The following is an 18,395-nucleotide window of genomic DNA, read 5'->3' on the forward strand; positions in this document are numbered from 1 at the left end:
AACATGACATTATCTCAAATAGTAAAATGGTTCATATCATTGATAAAGATGGCCTTTTTGCTTTAGACTCTTTTCTAAGAAAAGAAAAATAAAACTTTGCAAAATGTGATGTTTTGCATATTCATGCATTGATTATATAAAATAACCTATTTTCTAAGTGGTATTAGAAAATTAATTTACTGTAGTTTAAGATCTTCTTTTCAAATGATTTTCTGTTTCTAATGTTTCTATTAACTTTAACATCATCTAGATTTAATAAGAAACCAAAGAGAGGAATACAGTACCTCCAAGAACAGGGAATGCTTGGCACTACACCTGAAGATATTGCCCAATTCTTACATCAAGAGGAAAGATTAGACTCTGTAAGAATACCATTTTTTAAAAAATTCTAACGTTCTCTGTAAAACTCCTTTTTTAAGTTAATAATGATACATACTGTTTCCCCTTTAAAAGTGCCCTCCTAAGTATGTAAGTAAAAATTAAAGAATAACCTAGGTATTCTTAATTTTGCTTTTTAATTTTCTAAACTCAAAAGAATATCTTTTTATAATGAACATGTGTGTTTAATTTTTAGTTTCATGTTTGAAATAGTTAACCATGTAGTCAAAACCTGTGAATCATAGATTTTTCTATTCTTTAAATGTCTTTGTGGCAAATGTAACATTTCATTGATATCAGTATTTTTATCTTTTGTTCTTTAGACTCAAGTGGGTGAGTTCCTGGGAGATAATGATAAATTTAACAAAGAAGTCATGTATGCATTTGTGGACCAACATGACTTTTCAGGAAAGGACTTTGTTTCAGCCCTCCGTATGTTTCTGGAAGGATTCCGTCTTCCAGGGGAAGCTCAGAAAATCGATCGGTTGATGGAAAAATTTGCTGCAAGATACCTCGAATGCAACCAAGGGTAAGAAAGATCAAATTCAAGTATTTATTGGTTGCCAGCTATATCCAAGACACTGTGGTAGGGAGCATCAGAAGATTCATCATCTTTTACACCCAGAGAATTTAGATTGTCTGGCATCTAGAAGTGATAAGACAATTCCATAAAAACACTTGTAATATGAGCTAGAACATAAATCCTGCAAGAGAAAATTATGGGGGTTTGAGATAATTTATTTAAATGCAACTGTACAAAGAAGTTTATAACATTATATACTTACTTTTCCAGACAAACCCTTTTTGCTAGTGCAGATACTGCTTATGTTTTGGCTTATTCAATTATCATGCTGACCACAGATCTTCACAGTCCACAGGTACGTATAATGTATAATAGATAGTACAAATTAAATAAGTTCTTTTGAATTCAATAAGTACAAGTTGAAATTTTAATCTTATTCAATGAAATCAGTCACCAAATTGGGGTATTTAATTTGGTGTAGTATTCATTTTACAAATGTGGTTTCTGGGGCACTGGTTTTGGCTCAGGTACTGACCTCAGGGTCCTGAGGTGGAGACTTGTGTCAGTTTCCACGCTCAGCAGGGAGTCTGCTAAGATTTTTGTCTCCCTCTGCCCTTCCCCCAGTTCATGCAGGTGTGCTCCCGTGCTCTCTGTCTCTCTCTACCTCAAAATAAATAAATAAATAAATTTTTAAGACTTTATTTAGGAGAGCAAGAGAGAGAGAGCAAGAGAACATGAGAGCATGAGCAGGGAGGAGAGGCAGAGTGAAAAGCAAACTGCCTGTTGAGCAGGGATCCCCACAGCAACTGTGGAGCTCAATCCCAGGACCTTGGGATCATGACCTGAGCCAAAGGCAGATGCTTAACTGACTGAGTCACCCAGGTGCCTCTAAATAAATAAATCTTAAAAAAAAAAAAAAAAAAAAAAAAAAGTTTTTTGGTAATAATTCTATTTAGACTTTCAGATACCTGAAAAGTCTATATTTGTCTCATGATTAATAGCTGTATAAAGCTTAAGATAAATTTTAAGAATATGTATATTAGTTCTTTTGCTTATACTTATTACAATATGGAAAAACACTACATAAACTTTATTTTTTTTCTTTTAAACATTTCAGACTTAAGCAATAGAGTGGTTAGTATGGGAATCCTTCATTGTGACCATCGCCCAGCTTCCACAGTTACCAGCTACGGCTGGTCTTATTCATTCTCTATCCTCTCTGTCTCCCAGATCATTTTGAAGTAAATCCAGGTGTCATATCATTTCATCTGTATTTATTTCAGTGTATATCTCTGAAAGACACATTCTCTATTTAAATATAACCACAATATCATTACACCTAAAAATTAACAGTAATTTAAAAATATTAGATATCTAGGATATTGAGATAATTATTTTCCCTCTTAAAATTCATAACTCCTTCTTAAATATTAAGGAACTGTCACTTGATTTCTGATATCCATTAGCAAAAAAAATTATTTTTAAAGTTTTAGGTATTTTATACTTTGTTTCAGAACAATATTTTGATATCTTTGGGGGAAAATTACCTTTATAAATTCATTTATTTGCAAGAATTTCATTATACTTCTCAGGGATAAACATCTAATGATATCTGTTATTCTTAGGAAATAAACTATTACTAATCTTAGAGGTTTGGAAAAATTAAAATTTATTTGAAGATTAAGATTAAACTTTGCAATATAGGGATTTTTGTGAGTGTGTTTTGAGACGTTTAAGGCAGGGTTGATATGGAAAGTATATATCAAATGTATGATGGGGATTATATGCAGAATTACTGTTAAGTATTGCATTACATGCAACAGCTATGCATTTATCAGCGATTTATTTGATTTTATATAGACATTTCTTAAAAAGTCATTTACTATTTTAATCATTTAAAAATTGCCCTTGGCAGGGTGCCTGGGTGGCTCAGTCAGATAAGCTCTTGCCTTCTGCTCAGGTCATGATCCCAGGACCCACATGATCCCAGCCCCACATAGGGTTCCCTTCTCAGAAGGAAATCTGCTTTTCCCTCTTCCCACCCTCTCCACTCCCCACCACCACCTCTCCCCCTGCTCATGCTCACTTGTGCTTTGTCACATGCATTTTCTCTCTCTCTCAAAGAAATAAGTAAAATCTTTAAAAAACAAAAATTTCCCTTGGCATATTACTGGGAGTGTAGTTAAAGCAGCTCCCTTTCAGGTTAATATTACACAGTGTGCTTTTTTCCATGGTGTTATAAGGCAGTCTACAGATGGTGACTTACTTGAATACCTTCATATCAGAGTTTTCTGTCTGGTGTTTTGGTCCAGATCAATACACTACCACCTGTTTATTTTTAAAATGTTATATTTGTATTTTTTTTAAATTTTTTAAAAAGATTTGGGCGCCTGGGTGGCTCAGTTGGTTAAGCAACTGCCTTCGGCTCAGGTCATGGTCCCAGAGCCCTGGGATCGAGTCCCACATCGGGCTCCCAGCTCCATGGGGAGTCTGCTTCTCCCTCTAACCTTCTCTCTCACTCTGTCTCTCTCTCTCTCTCTCTCAAAATAAACAAATAAAAAATATAAAAATAAAAAGATTTTATTTATTTGTCAGAGAGAGAGAGCGTGCACAAGCAGGCAGAGTGGCAGGCAGAGGCGGAGAGAGAAGCAGGCTCCCCGCCGAGCAAGGAGCCCAATGTGGTACTCCATCCCAGGACCCCGGGACCATGACCTGAACCGAAGGCAGCAGCTTAACAGACTGAGCCACCCAGGCATCCCAAATGTTATATTTTTTAAAGAATTTGGTTCTGTAAATGAGTTTTCAGCATTATATGCATCTATGTCATATCGTCCCATACATATCTACATCCTGGTGAAATTTGTTTTGAGGAAATATTGAAACATCCTTTAATGTCCTTTAATAGTACCCAGATTGTTAAAAGTTTCTGAACACAGATCAGTTAGGAAACAACTTGAGAACAGTTCTGTGTCTTCATGGCACTTATTTCTGTCCATAGAACATGTGCGTGGTGTCCTGGTCTAGCAGTGGTAACTGCTTGTAGTCTCCCCACTCCCTGTTAGACTGCTGCTGGCTGGCATCATGTCCTGATATGCAGCCTGCAGTTAGTGAAGAGCTTATGAGTTGCTATGAAGGAAAGTTCAGTTAGAGAACTGAACCCATAATCATGACCCCATATGCTTTGACTACATCAAGACTACATCAAGATTACATGAACTATAACAAATGACATCATTTTTAAAGAACACAGGTAAACTTTAAAGGAATTCCTTAAAACTAGGTCTTTTCATTCTTACTTGTTTTCAGAGTTAAAATATCTAAACCAAGTCATTTATGTTTCTTTTTCACCTAGAATATTTATAATTAGACTATTTTTTATATATTGTATGAATCAATGAATTTTTTTAAAAACTTGAGGCATATTTAGAACACATTTAATTTGTGTGTGTGTATTAATCTCCATCATAGTAACAATTGGCTTTAAGTGACTTAAACACTGAAACTAAACACAGCTTAATATAAGCGCATGAAGGGCACCTAGGTGGCTCAGTCAGTTAAGCACCTGCCTTCAGCTCAGGTCATGAGCCCAGAGTCCTGGGATCAAGCCCTGAGTTGGGCTCCCTGCTCAGGGGGGAGCCTGCTTCTCCCTCTCCATCTGCCTGCTACTCCCAGTCTTGTGCTCTCTCTTGCTATCTCTCTCTCTCTGTCAAATAAATAAAATCTTTAAAAAAATATATAAGCACATGAAAACAAAAGAGTGGAATGTTCCATAAAAGATAAGCAGGAAAAGAAAAGTAAGATTATGTTTTATCTGACTTTCAGAATCCCATTGTGCCAGAATTGTTCTGTTTGAGATGTATATGTTTATTTAGGGTATCTGAAATTCATGTATTCCCTACTCCCACTTCTGAAAGTTCCCATGCCCACTTCCCAACCCAGACCCACAGTGTATTGTACTGCTACTTCAGATTTTTATCAAGACTTCTTTTTGTCTCTGGCATGATGGTATAAAACAATATGCCATGCTCAAGATCTCCAGGTGATGTTTATCTTCTTTTAGTGTCTTATTGGCAGCATTTGTATGGTCTTTTATTTTAGTGTCCCTGAGTCATTATTTTTTATTATTTGTCAGAACTCCAGGAGAAATGACCTTCTTTTACTTACTTTTTTTTTTTTTAAAGTGCTGACTGAAGATGAGTTTTTAAAGTTATGGCTTGCTTATTATTCTGTGCACTGTATAAATTAACAGGAGTCTTATCTTTAGAGTTGCCTTAAATTCTTTAATGGGAGAAGGTGGGAATATATATAATTGAATAAATAGTCAGCATACCTCGTTTTATTGTGCTTTACTTTATGACACTTTGCAGATAATTGTGTTTTTTACAAATTGAAGGTCTGTGGCAACCTTACATCAAGCGAGTCTGTCAGCGCCATTTTTCCAACAGCATTTGCTCATTTCATGTCTCTCACATTTTGGTGATTCTCGCAATATATCAAACTTTTTCATTACTATTACCTTTGTTATGATGATCTGTGATCAGTGATTATGATCCATTGAAAGTTCAGATGATGGTTAGTATTTTTTAGCAATAAAGTATTTTTGAATTAAGGTATGTACATTGTTTTCTTAGACATAATGCTATTGCACACTTAGTAGACTATAGTACAGTGTAATATAACTTTTATATGTACTAGGAAGCCAAAAAATTTATTTGACTCACTTTATTGTGGTAGTGTGGACCCAAACAGTTTCTCCCAGATATGCCTGTATCTTCAGAGACGTCATAAGACCTGGATGGGTTTTTGGAGATACAAACATTTTGACTGTGCTAGTTCTCAAGTTTGGTGACAGGGCTACATCTTATAAACTACAAATTATTATTCCACAGACTGATCAAGGTATGGTGCAAGACATTCCTGTTCAGATTACTGTTAACAAGACAGAATGTTCAGAAGATACTTCACCTGGATCACCTAACATTCATTTGCCATGCTGAGTCAGTCAGGGAGATTGTTATCTGATTTTAGATGAATTGAGTTGTTACTTTGCATCCACTGTTATATAAAATCAGCTTTTAAATCATTACAACATATTTATGTTTTCTCAAACTAAGATTTGAATTTTTTTTTAAAGATTTTATTTATTTATTTGACAGAGAGAGATCACAAGCAGGCAGAGAGGCAGGCAGAGAGAAAAGGGGAAACAGGCTCCCCGCTGAGCAGAGAGCCCAATGCGGGGCTCGATCCCAGGACCCTGAGACCATGACCTGAGCCGAAGACAGAGGCTTAGCTTAGACCTCTGAGCCACCCAGGCACCCCTAGATTTGAATCTTTTTACTACCATATGGTTTTAATATTTGTCATGGTCCTTCTTTAAAGACTATAGCTAGAGCTCTTAAACCTTGGGCAAAAACAAATAGTTTAATTATTTGATTTCCCTCTTTCTTACTATAAATTACTTGTGTGCCCGTCTGAGAAGGTGTATTAGCATATGCCAGGCTAGGTCTTTTCTATATTGCCTTCATTTTCTAGGACTGTTTTTCATTTTAATACATGTTGAATATTTTCCCCTTCCTGTCCTCAAAGTATTTATAAATTCTCTCCTAAGAGTATACATATTCTTAAAATAGGAGTAATTTTAAGTAAGTTTTAAGAATTATAATGGTTTTTCCTCTCTAGGTTAAAAATAAAATGACAAAGGAACAATATATAAAGATGAATAGAGGTATCAATGACAGTAAAGACCTTCCTGAAGAGTACCTATCAGCTATCTATAATGAAATAGCTGGAAAAAAGATATCAATGAAAGAAACAAAAGAACTCACAATCCCTACAAAATCAAGTAAGCAAAGTAAGTATCCAAATCAATTAAATTCTGATTGTTCAGGAGGATAAATAAGGTTTCCCAAGAGTTTTTCACTTGGTTTAGAGAAAATCAGATACTATTCTAATGAAAAGTATTATACAGTTTGCTGATCTAATTATGTTTTTTCCCCCACATTCTGAGTAAAAATAGAAGTGTATAATATGCATGGATTCATGTGCATTTAATAGATGCTTGTCAATTTAGTAGTAAATCTCAGCATGTAGTTGGACATCAGCAAGACAACTTTGGCAGCCCCGCTAGTCTGACTTCAGCTCTTAGTCTTTTTCTGCCTCCTCATCATCTATAAGCAACACAATTCTATCTGTTCATCTATTGCTATACATAAACATAAGCTGGAAGTAGGAGTGAGTCAAGGATTTGGAGAAGGTTAAAATTGTGAGGGAGCTCATGGAGTTGGAAATCACTCCTTCAGATGCACCACAAATTATATCATTATAGAGGTCCTAGATGTAACCAGCATGGGAAGCCAAGTGTGGGCTTGGCTCCATTCTAGACATGCTATACATGTGGGCAGTGGTGATTAAATTAGAACCAAAATCTAACTATAAAAATAAGATGAGGGTAGTGGCTCAAGAATATAGCAGCTCAAGAATATGTAATATGGAAAGAAGATTCCTGCCTTTCTGAGCACTCCACCTGGAAATGAAATCTCAAGCTTTATGTCACAGAACAGATTGCAGTAGCACAATTCTGTTGCCAGGAGAGGAGCAAGGGCCTATGTGATACGTGTATTTCCAGAAGTTGAGGGCCTTTGTGATACATGTATTTCCAGAAGTTGAGAGAGAATTATGAGAGTCAGGGGCTAGGGAGATGTTAGAAGGAATTGTGAAATATATCTACATTTGATTCCAAAAGGCCTTACCTTTTGGAAAAATGTAGAAGATGATTCTAAGGAGTTTTTGTACTCCCCTCATTTTATAGATGAGGAAACTGAAGTCCAGAGAGGTTAGGAAACTTAGAATCATAGAATCTGTAAGGTGAGTATAACGTAAAAAACTTTATATTGAATCTGTACAGCTAAAACCCAAAAAGTGGCAAAGCCAAATCTTGAACTGGTGTCTTTGGCTCATTTTGCAGTCCAGTACCAATCAGCAGTTTGCTTGGTTGTGTTATTTTCAGCTCTTCTGCTTATAACGTTGTTAAATATATTGCTCAAGACTTCATTTTCACACCTAAGTAGATGCCAATTCTGTGACTTAGCTGTTTTTTTTTCAGACCCGTAATAAAACATCTTCTTACCCTCCTTTCTCTGGCCTATTTTGTCCATGGTGGTAGAGTATCAATGAGAAGCAGGATATGGGAAGGCTGTAGGTATACTGAAATATTGATGTTATCCCGGAATGTTAGGGCCACTGGTTTCTTGTTAACTCAGGAGTCGTCATTCAAGCCTGTGTCGTCCAAGGATGCCCTTGCCTTTTACTTGTCTCCTCATATTTTCCCATCCCATATTTGGGTTGTTTCCCGAGTTCTTCCACTGTGCCAGATTTATACCTACTCTATTTCCTTCTCATAGGTTTTCCACTTACCCCAACTCTTAGTTCAGGAATTTTCCCCCTTTTGAGGTATAATTCATGTAGTATAAAATTAAACATTTGAAGTGAATGGTTCAGTAGCATTTAGTACATTTACATTGTCGTGCAACCACCACCTCTGTCTAGTTACAAAACATTTTCATCACCCAAAATAAAACCCTTGTACCTATTAAACTTAGCATTCCCTCCCTCTCACCAGCCTCTGGCTCCCAGCAGTCTACTTTCTTTTTCTATGGATTTACCTACTCTGAATATTTTATATAAATAATGGAATCACACCTTATGTGAACTTTGTGTATGGCTTTTTAAGACTATGCCTTATTAGTATTAATTGGTGGTATTTATTATTTTATAGTAAAAAAGACATTTAAAATGCTTTATATCTTAAATGCTAATAGTGTTTGTTATTTCAGATGTAGCCAGTGAAAAACAAAGAAGGCTTCTGTATAACTTAGAAATGGAACAAATGGCCAAGACAGCAAAAGCACTCATGGAAGCTGTGAGCCATGTTCAGGCACCTTTTACAAGTGCAACACATTTGGAGCATGTGAGACCCATGTTTAAGGTAAGAGTTACTAATAAATTTTGGTTGCAGTATACATTTATATGTAACTTTGTTCATTGTGTTTTTAGTTAAGGAAATAACAGTAATTATAGCCCATAAGTGTAGACCTGGAAGCAAAAGCAATGTTATTTAGGATATAGCAGATAGAAATTTTTTCTTAAAGAGAATGAGAAAAGGTATACACTATTGGCAATTAATAAATGTATACCTTAAGAAAGAAGAATGAGAAGATTTCTGAGAATGATCATTCATCTTTGGCCTGGTTTTCTCCAAATGAGTTCTATTTAAACCTTTGGAGTTACCTTAAATTTCAGAATGATCTTGAACTTCTGACCAGGAACTCACATGAGGGTTCCGAGTATACCTGCAGTGCAAAGAGTAGAGTGAGGAAGAAAAGCAAGTGTTATTTGTCTTTACAGGTTGATCTAGTAAGAATGATACTTACTGGTTCTTTAGAATTTGATTGCCTATTCCTTCTTCATTTTCCTGTTCGTTTTTCCTACCCTTTCTCTAAAATGCGAGGGTAAGCAAGCAGTGAAACAATAAGGATTACAAGGAAAGTCTAGTCGAGGTTGAAAAGGGAAAAAAGGGGTAAAGTACATTCCAATTTGTGGGACAGTGTGGTAGGATGGTTTGTGGAGTCTAAGATTATGATTTGAGTTCTCATTCAGATATTAAGTATACATATGTATGGGCAGTAAAAGAGGACTACAAGATTTCTGTGCTTTCTTTTAGCTCTAAAATTTTATAGTTCTACCTCTATTTCAACTTCTTTGTGTTAATGTTATTTCCAAAATTTGGTGAAGAATTGTGGGATCGGGGAGAGGAGCCTAGGGGAGGCATTGTTAAAAGGAATAGTGGAGTATGACTAGCCTTATCTTTTGGAATAATACAGAAAACAATACAAGAAACAATTTCTCCTTATTATGAAACATTTTTATAAAGCACCTTTTTGTTTTGTTTTGAATAGTCTTATATTCTTGTTTTTCTTCTCAAATGTTTTTGGTTGGTGGAGGTGGAGAATGAAAAAAAAAGCAGAGGAAACCAGCCATAATTTTATCCCTCAGAAAAAACTTCTGTTGATATGCTTATATACTACTTTTTTATATAAATACTGCTTTTTAAATATTTTTAAAAATCATTTTATTCATTTATTTGGCAGAGAGAGAGACAGCAAGAGAGGGAACACAAACAGGAGAATGGGAGAGGGAGAAGCAGGCTTCCTGCTGAGCAGAGAGCCCGATGTGGGGCTCAATCCCAGGACCCTGGGATCATGACCTGAGCTGAAGGCAGATGCTTAACAGGCACCCCTTAAATCTTAATTGAATAATTGTGACCGTACTATGTGTAGAATTTTGTATCTTGCTATTTCTCACATAATAAGTATTTCCCGGTATCATTAAAAATTTTTCATAAATAGCTTTTATTATTTATTCTCTAGATTAGTTCTAGTTTATTTAAACATCTTCTTAACTAGCATTAAGAATCTTCCCTCTTACTGACATTTCTACTGCCATTAACCTCTCCAGATATCCTCATTTCTCTTACTATTGTAGTGTCCTAACTGATATCCTTATGTCTGTTTTTGTGCTCCTCTTATCCATTTACAGAGGCCAGAATGATCATTTTTAAAATACAAAATGAAATGTTGCCTTCTTCCTTAAGGCCCTTCACTAACTTTGCATACTATGATGAAACTAACACACCCACATCTGCAACCTTATGTGGTCTGGTTCCACCTGCCTTTCCAGCCTCATTGCTAGATTTCTTTTGTCTTACTATGCTGCAGTCACACTAGCGTTCCTTCAGTTTCTAGAACATACTAAATTATTTTCTCTTCAAGCATTCTTACAAGCTGTGTTTTGTCTAGAATGCCCGTTCTTCCTTTGCCCAAGTGGTTTCAGCTTTAAAATGTTACCTTTTCAGACAGGTCTACCCTACCCCCACCATCCAAAATTGGTCCCTTTTCATAGTGTGCTATGCTTATCCTTCATTGTATTTACAACTGTTGTGTTTATATATTTACTGATTTTAGAATTTAGTATCTGTCTTTTTACTAGATTTTAAGTTCCATGTGGCAAGGGACTATGTTCTGTTTACTTTTCCCAATATCTTGCACCATTCTTAGCTTATAGTAAGTGTTCAGTAAACAAGCGTTGGCTAAGTAGCAGAATAAATTGAGAGATTTCTAAGATGTGATACAATATTGGGGATATAAATATTATTAAGAATCTTTTTAAATATTGCCAAATTGTATTTTCCAAAGGCATATTCAGTATGAATGGATAATTTCACTGACCCCTGGATATTAGGTATAGTTTGATAGGAGAAATAATTGTCTTTAATTCCTAATGGAGTTAAACATATTTTTCACTGGCTTAAGAACCATTTATACTTCTCTTGTATAAATATTGCACAGGTTTCTGAATAGATGTGCTGTTTCTTTTCTTACAATAGAACATGTAATTTATTACTTCCATGTGGTACTTCATATTTTAAAAGTACTGTACTTCATATGCTTCCCAAAACATCTTTCTGTAGTGGCAGTCCAGGTATTAAAGAGGAAGAAAATGAGGTTCAGAGAGATTAAGTGGCAGAGCTAGGACTAGAAATAAGGTACTGTGGCTTATGTTCCTTTGTTTAGGAATTATATACTTCTAAACTTTCTGATGTTATAAACAAAGCTTTGGGTAATCCTTGGGGTATGTTTTTTTCTTAATAATCTTGAAAACTTTACCTTTTTAAAAATTCCAGTTGTCATTTTTACAGTACACTGGTATAAGTCTTTTCATCTTTATGGTTACATAGATAAATATAGTTTTGTTTCATTAGAACCTATTAAAAGAAACAAATGCTCATATTAGACAGTTAAAAGTTACACAAGCACGCACCGATGTATACACATATGTTTTGATGTCAGAATTTTCAGTAGTCCAAAGTAGCCCTTTTTGTTTGGTTTACATTAGGTACTCAGTGTTACCTACTGGTAAAATTTAGTATTTGTTGGTTTTCGCAGTTTGTAACAAAGAAGTATTTTATTAAACTATACTTTTTAAGTGTTGTCCAACAAGGAACCAGGCATATCACTGATATTTCAAGGTAAAATATTTGACTATAAAAGAAGTAAGGCTAAATGATGTCCAGGGAGCAGGCTTAAAGAAAAAAGAATAATGTAATTATTGCGAGTAGAAAAATGACTAAAAGAATTTTCTTAGAAATAAAATCTGTGAAATACTGCAAGGGACAAATTTTGCAGGGAGAGATGAATTCTGAAAGTAAGGTTAAGACTAATATCATTTGTGAATAGTGACAGTTTCCACTTCTTATTGATGTGAATAATTTATAGATTCTGTACTTAAAATATGCCTGAGGTCCTCTACTGAATTTGTAGTCTTACTGTCTTCCTGTCTGTCACTTACTTAAGCCCAGGCAACATTATGTATTTTTTACCCCCAAAAAACTCAATTTTTTCCCCAGAACTTTTTCAAATCATTTATTATCTGAAGCTTTGAGAAATATCAATGTATTACTATCATAAAATTTAATTATCACTTGATATTGATGATATAGTTTCAATTTTTAATTTTTCTAGTTGGCTTGGACACCTTTTCTGGCTGCATTTAGTGTGGGTCTGCAAGATTGTGATGATACTGAAGTAGCCTCTCTTTGCCTGGAAGGTATAAGATGTGCAATCAGAATTGCATGCATTTTCAGCATTCAGGTAACAAAGAATTTTGCCTTTGTAGCCAGTCTGGAAAACATAAATTACATATGTCATGGCTATAATTAAAATTATTTTTTGATGTTTGACTTACCAAAAACTAATTTCAAGTTTATGATGGAATTTAAGTGAATCTAATGTTTAATTTTCCAAGAAACTGACAGAAGAGGTGGTTCTGTATTGATGCATCTGGAATCATCATAGCAACTTTGGTTAGCATTTTTTTTCTCTGCAGAATATTAGCTGTAGCCAAAGTTTCTAAGACTTTGAATTTCTATATGTTTATTTGAATATCTTATTTAAATATGTTGTATGTTCATACTTACTGTATCATATTTTTTCATACTTACATGCTTTTATATATTACTTTATAACTTCACTTAAACCTAAGAAAAGTTACCTTGGAAAGAACCAAGTATCTTAATTTTCATGAAGCCAGGCCCTTCTAGTAATTTATATACTTTGTCTGATAATAAATTTTAGCCAAAGCTTGCTTGCTTAAAAAAAAAAAAACAACCCATTTCACATTTATTTATGAATCTTATGGCTTAAAAAGCACAGCCTCGCTGTAGAGAAAAAACAAGCACATTTATAAATTATGTTTCTGCCAGTCTGCACAGTACTTGAAACATAAGCACTCCAGGAATGTTTTTTACTATATGAATCCATTTGTTGTCACTAAAATCTCATCTTAATTTGACATCTCCATTGCGTTTAGATTTTAGAAATTCATCCTTTTTTATTTTATCATCTTAAAACACTATAGTTGAGGAATGTAATTTGTCAGTTAAAAACTACTAAACAAGTAAACAGTTTGTTAGTAGGGAATTAGGGATCACTCTGTTGTGTTTATAACAATGTAAGTATACTTTTCTCTTTTTTATAGCTGGAAAGAGATGCATATGTCCAGGCACTAGCAAGATTTACTTTACTTACTGTGAGTTCTGGTATTACTGAAATGAAACAGAAGAACATTGACACAATAAAAACCCTTATCACTGTGGCTCATACAGATGGAAATTATTTAGGAAATTCATGGCATGAGGTATAAGCACTTCATTTTCAACTTTGCAGTTTGGTTTATAAAATGACTTAATGCTTAATATTCTACTCACTGACATGTTTAAAGTGTTTGGGAAAAAATTTAGTGTATTCAGGATACATTTATTTAGCTTTTTATAATGATTTATAATGTAGCCTATATTTAAATCCTGACTCTGTATGTTTAAGTATTTTTGTAATCATTTTTAACTTGGAATTATTATTTTTTTCTAAATAATGAAGATTCTGAAGTGCATCAGTCAGTTGGAGCTTGCACAGCTTATAGGAACTGGAGTGAAACCTCGATACATTTCTGGAACAGTACGGGGCAGAGAAGGATCTCTTACTGGAACAAAAGATCAGGCTCCTGATGAATTTGTGGGTCTGGGGCTAGGTGAGAATTTTAAAAATTATTTTTATGAAGTATCAGAGATTATTAACTTGTTCAATATATATAACTTTATTAATGAATTGTGAATTAATAATGAATAACTTTAATGAATTATGAATTAATAATGAATTAATGAAATATAATTAGAGGGAGATGATAAAATGCCCTTTGGCTAACCTTATGGGAAAAGGAAGAAGACCATGAAGAGAACCAGACCATTTTTGCCTGGTCTAGTTTGCAACATTAAGTGGCCCTTAGTCTAAATCTCATAGTTGGGAATAGGAAAAAGGCGCAATTTAAAATGACCTATTTTCAACACTAAGCAGGTAACTTAAATGAGTGAAGGCTTGTATAAGATGATAAATAGTTGGGGCACCTGGAGAACGCATTCACATTCAGATTTCTTAAAAGGCACTATGCAGTCCTAACAAAACTCTTATACTGGTATAGAAACTTTCCCGTGGTTCCTTATCTGTTCAGTGTGGCCAGGAACTTCCAGATTTAACCCAGTAGAACAAAGGAAAATACTGGTGAGAATGACTACAGAAGAACTAAAGACAGTACATTGTTTTTTAAGATTGTATTTATTTGACAGAGACACAGTGAGAGAGGGAACACAAGCAGGGGGAGTGAGAGAGGGAGAAGCAGACCTCCTGCCAAGCAGGGAGCCCAATGTAGGGCTGGATCTCAGGACCCTGGGATCATCATGACCTGAGTTGAAGGCATATGTCCAATGACTGAGCCACCCAGGAGCCCCAAAGACAATAGATTTTGAGTCATAAATGGAAAGAGTACTACCAGGGAAGAAACAACATGTAGACTGTCTTTGGCTTTGAATACCATACTTTGGGGTTTGAATTCTTTCGTATATCTTCCTTACTGTGTGCAAGTTACTTTAACTCTCTGAGCTTTGGTTTCCACTTCTGCAAACTAATAGTAATATCTACTTATAGAGGTCTTAGGATTAAATAAGAATATGTATAAATGGACTTCACACAGTGGCTGGTATATTAATGGTTTGTGGATTGTTCTCTAGCCATTTTCCCCACCCTACTTCCATCCAAGAAATTTAGAGACATGACTTTAAAAAAAGAGCAGGAAAGAGATGAGATCTAGGAATATTTACCTTTTAAGGTTTCTACTCTAGCACTATATTTCTGGATATTTTCTATCTTTTTATCTTTTAGTGATTTCTCTGTTGTTGCTCACAGTAAAAATTTTTAAGGAAATCCAAAAAAACCTTCCAATTTTGAAAAAATGATCCGTAGGGAAAGAAGCAGCACCAGGACCATGTGTGGCTTCAAGATGGACTGGGGACAGTTATTTCTTAGCGATATTTCAGCCATGGCAGCCAGCAGGGCCATTCTGTTACCCCAGTTGGATCTTAGATGTGGTGGTTTTAGATGTGAAGGTGTAGACCTAATAACTTACCCAGCAGGATTTAGAACCAGTGAGCACATTTACAGTGACTTGTATCACCTGGAAGTCTGAGATACAGATGAAAAATACTTACCAACAAGTGAAATGAATGTGCATTGATTGATTCAGTAACTTTTGAACCCCCCCCCCTTTTCATTTTTCTTTTTGGACACGGCCTTAGGAGTACAAGAAGACTAAAATAATGACAGGTGCAAATTGCCAGGGCTTAACTTTGGCAAATAATAGAAGTAGGTTACACTAAAAATAAAATACTGGTGGTGTATTTTATCTTTTAAAAGTTTTAGTCAAATAAGAGAAATAATGATACTTGCTGATAATGTTTCCTCATATACTTTAAAGTAAAATTAATTTGATCATTATTGTTGGGCTACTTAAGTTGTAAGAATATGAGATGACTTGCCTTCTCACTTCAGGAAAATGGAATTTACATAAAAATAAACACTTTTTGGATCTGGAAATGAAATTAAAAGTTCAAGCTTCCAAGCCACTCAAGCAGCCAGCCATATTCTTCCACTTCTCTTTCAGGCTTTATCTAGATTTCATCTTATGTCATCTACTTCTCTTTTTGGCATGCTCCATTCTCCACTCATTCCTGATTGATTAGGTCTCTCATTTTTGAGTCTATATCCTAGAGGGATTCAGTCTGTTGACTTGGCCCCTGTTGAGCAGAGTCTTCCCTTCAGGCCATCTCATTGGTTATCAGCTAGTCCAGTGTGGCAGATGTCCATCCCTGTCCATCTGTGCCCTGTCATTTACTCAGGCAACAGATGTTTTCTTCAGCAGGATGCTATAGTCAGAATTTAGGCTAGAAGAGGATGTAGTCCAGACATTCTGTATATATATGGTCTTTAAAAAATAAATTAATATCCTCCTTTATTGATAGCATCCACCTTCTAGTGTTCCACATAACTACAGTAATGGGGCTGAGTATATGTTTATCTGACTTTCTGACTGATATCAAGTCTGTACTTCCACTTTTTGGAAACATGAAACTTTTAATTATTGAGGATACACAGCATATTTTTTTAAAAGGATTTTATTTGTTTATTTGAGAGGGAAAGAGAAAGAGAGCACAAGTGAGAGGCAGAAGGAGAAGCAGACTCCCCACTGAGCCGGGAGCCCGACAGAGGGCTCGATCCCAGGACCCTGAGATCATGACCTGAGCCAGCAGATGCTTAACCAACTAAACCACCCAGGCACCCACGTAGCATATGATTGTTAGAATTATATCCATACTGTGCTTTTAAGGTGTATGTCAGAGTTTAAAAATTCAGTGCTTTGGACATACAAAAATTTTTTTTTTAAGATTTTATTTATTCATTTGATAGAGATCACAAGTAGGCAGAGAGGCACACAGAGAGAGAGAGGAAGGGAAGCAGGCTCCCTGCCGAGCAGAGAGCCTGATGCGGGGCGCCATCCCAGGACCCAGGGATCATGACCGGAGCAGAAGGCAGAGGCTTTAACCCACCGAGCCACCCAGGAGCCCCTGGACATACAAATCTTAAGTGAATATTCACTCCTACCTCTTTGTTCTTTATCTAAGTATTTGTGCTTTTGAGTAATTTGTTTGGTAAAGATGGAACTCTCTATCATGGTGTGCAGTTATACAGATCTTTGGAAGATTCCATGTGTTTTTGAAATAGGTTCTTTGGATTGGTAAACAAATTTTTTTTGATTCCTCTAAATATATTTCATAATGATTACAGATTACGATATTTAAATATAAAAATAAAAGCTCTTAAATATAAAAATAAAAGCTTTGTAGGAAGGACATTCAGATGGTACACGAAAGAAGTTAGTGGTTGTGAGCATTACTTTTTCTTATAGATTTTTCTTCATTAAATTCCTGTAATGTGCTAATGTGCTCCAAGTGTTGCTTGACACTATTCTCCTAACCACTCCAGCTCTCTTGTCACGTATTTCAGGTTTTCATCCTTGTTCACTTATATTATAGAAATAGACTCTTTGTCTTTCTAGCTCTAGTATCTCCTATTTCACTGTGTTCTACAGATAGTACCAAAATTATCTTTTAGAAAATAGGTTGCATTATGTCAGTCTTCTAAAAAGTCTATTGTTGCTTGTTTTCAGTCTTTTCTTTTTTTCTTTTTTTGAGATTTATTTATTTGAGAGAGAGTACGCACACATGTGCATGAGCAGGGGTGAGAGGCAGAGGAAGAAGGAGAGAGAGAGAAGCAGACTACCTCCCAAGTAGAGAGCCTGACATAGGGTCGATCCCAGGACCCCGAGATCATGACTTGAGCTGAAGTAAAGAGTCAGTCGCTTAACCAGCTGAGCCACCCAGGTGCCCCATGTTATTCCCTGTTTTCAAAAGCAATACGCTAAGCATAACAGTCAAGGTTCTTCACGTTTTAAGGTTAGCCTTTCTTTCTAGCTTCATTTCCTACTACTGTTCTGTCCCATCTCTCTTGTCCCCAGCTAGATCCTCCATTATGGCTTTAACCAAGTGTGTTAAAACACGATGTTTACTATCATCCTTCCATTAGTTTGTATACACTGTTCCTTTTCTACATGATTATCCTTCTGGGTCCAATTTGAATTAATATATCATTATATATGAAGGTTTTCCATGAGCTAATACCCCTATTCTCCTTCCCCTACCAAAATTAGTTCTGTTTAGCAAAGCTTGTATTAAATGTCATTAGTTTATCTTGTTGATGGAGGAATTACTGCATTTTACTAAAGGTGATTATAAGTCTGTCTCAGTCTGTGTCTCCTGGTAAATTATAAATTCTCTGAGGTCAAGGATCACATCTTTTTTACGTTGTTCAGTTCCTGGTAGAGAATTTGAATTCAGCTGCTTTAAATAATATCATCATCTATTATGGTTGCAGTCATAAAGGCATTTAGTGAGTATCTGGTCAATTGAGTCAACAGATATTTCTTAGTATCTCCTTTG

At 35.3% G+C, this 18,395-nt stretch overlaps 1 protein-coding gene across 2 annotated transcripts in view; it reads left to right on the forward strand.

Moving 5' to 3' along the window:
• LOC111155372 (ADP ribosylation factor guanine nucleotide exchange factor 1) overlaps positions 1-18,395 on the forward strand; it is a 144,016-nt gene that overhangs the window by 93,723 nt on the left and 31,898 nt on the right. For both annotated transcript variants that reach the window (XM_022515519.1, XM_022515518.1), the window contains exons 15-22: positions 251-362; positions 702-907; positions 1,172-1,256; positions 6,581-6,752; positions 8,734-8,885; positions 12,478-12,606; positions 13,493-13,651; positions 13,891-14,041. In XM_022515519.1, the coding sequence (XP_022371227.1) occupies positions 251-362; positions 702-907; positions 1,172-1,256; positions 6,581-6,752; positions 8,734-8,885; positions 12,478-12,606; positions 13,493-13,651; positions 13,891-14,041 (1,166 nt within the window). The remainder of the gene's footprint in view (positions 1-250; positions 363-701; positions 908-1,171; positions 1,257-6,580; positions 6,753-8,733; positions 8,886-12,477; positions 12,607-13,492; positions 13,652-13,890; positions 14,042-18,395) is intronic.

Source organism: Enhydra lutris, unplaced genomic scaffold (genome assembly GCF_002288905.1).
Source record: "Enhydra lutris kenyoni isolate GAN:26980312 unplaced genomic scaffold, ASM228890v2 scaffoldscaffold41, whole genome shotgun sequence".
In the NCBI taxonomy this organism is placed as follows: Eukaryota; Metazoa; Chordata; class Mammalia; order Carnivora; family Mustelidae; genus Enhydra; species Enhydra lutris.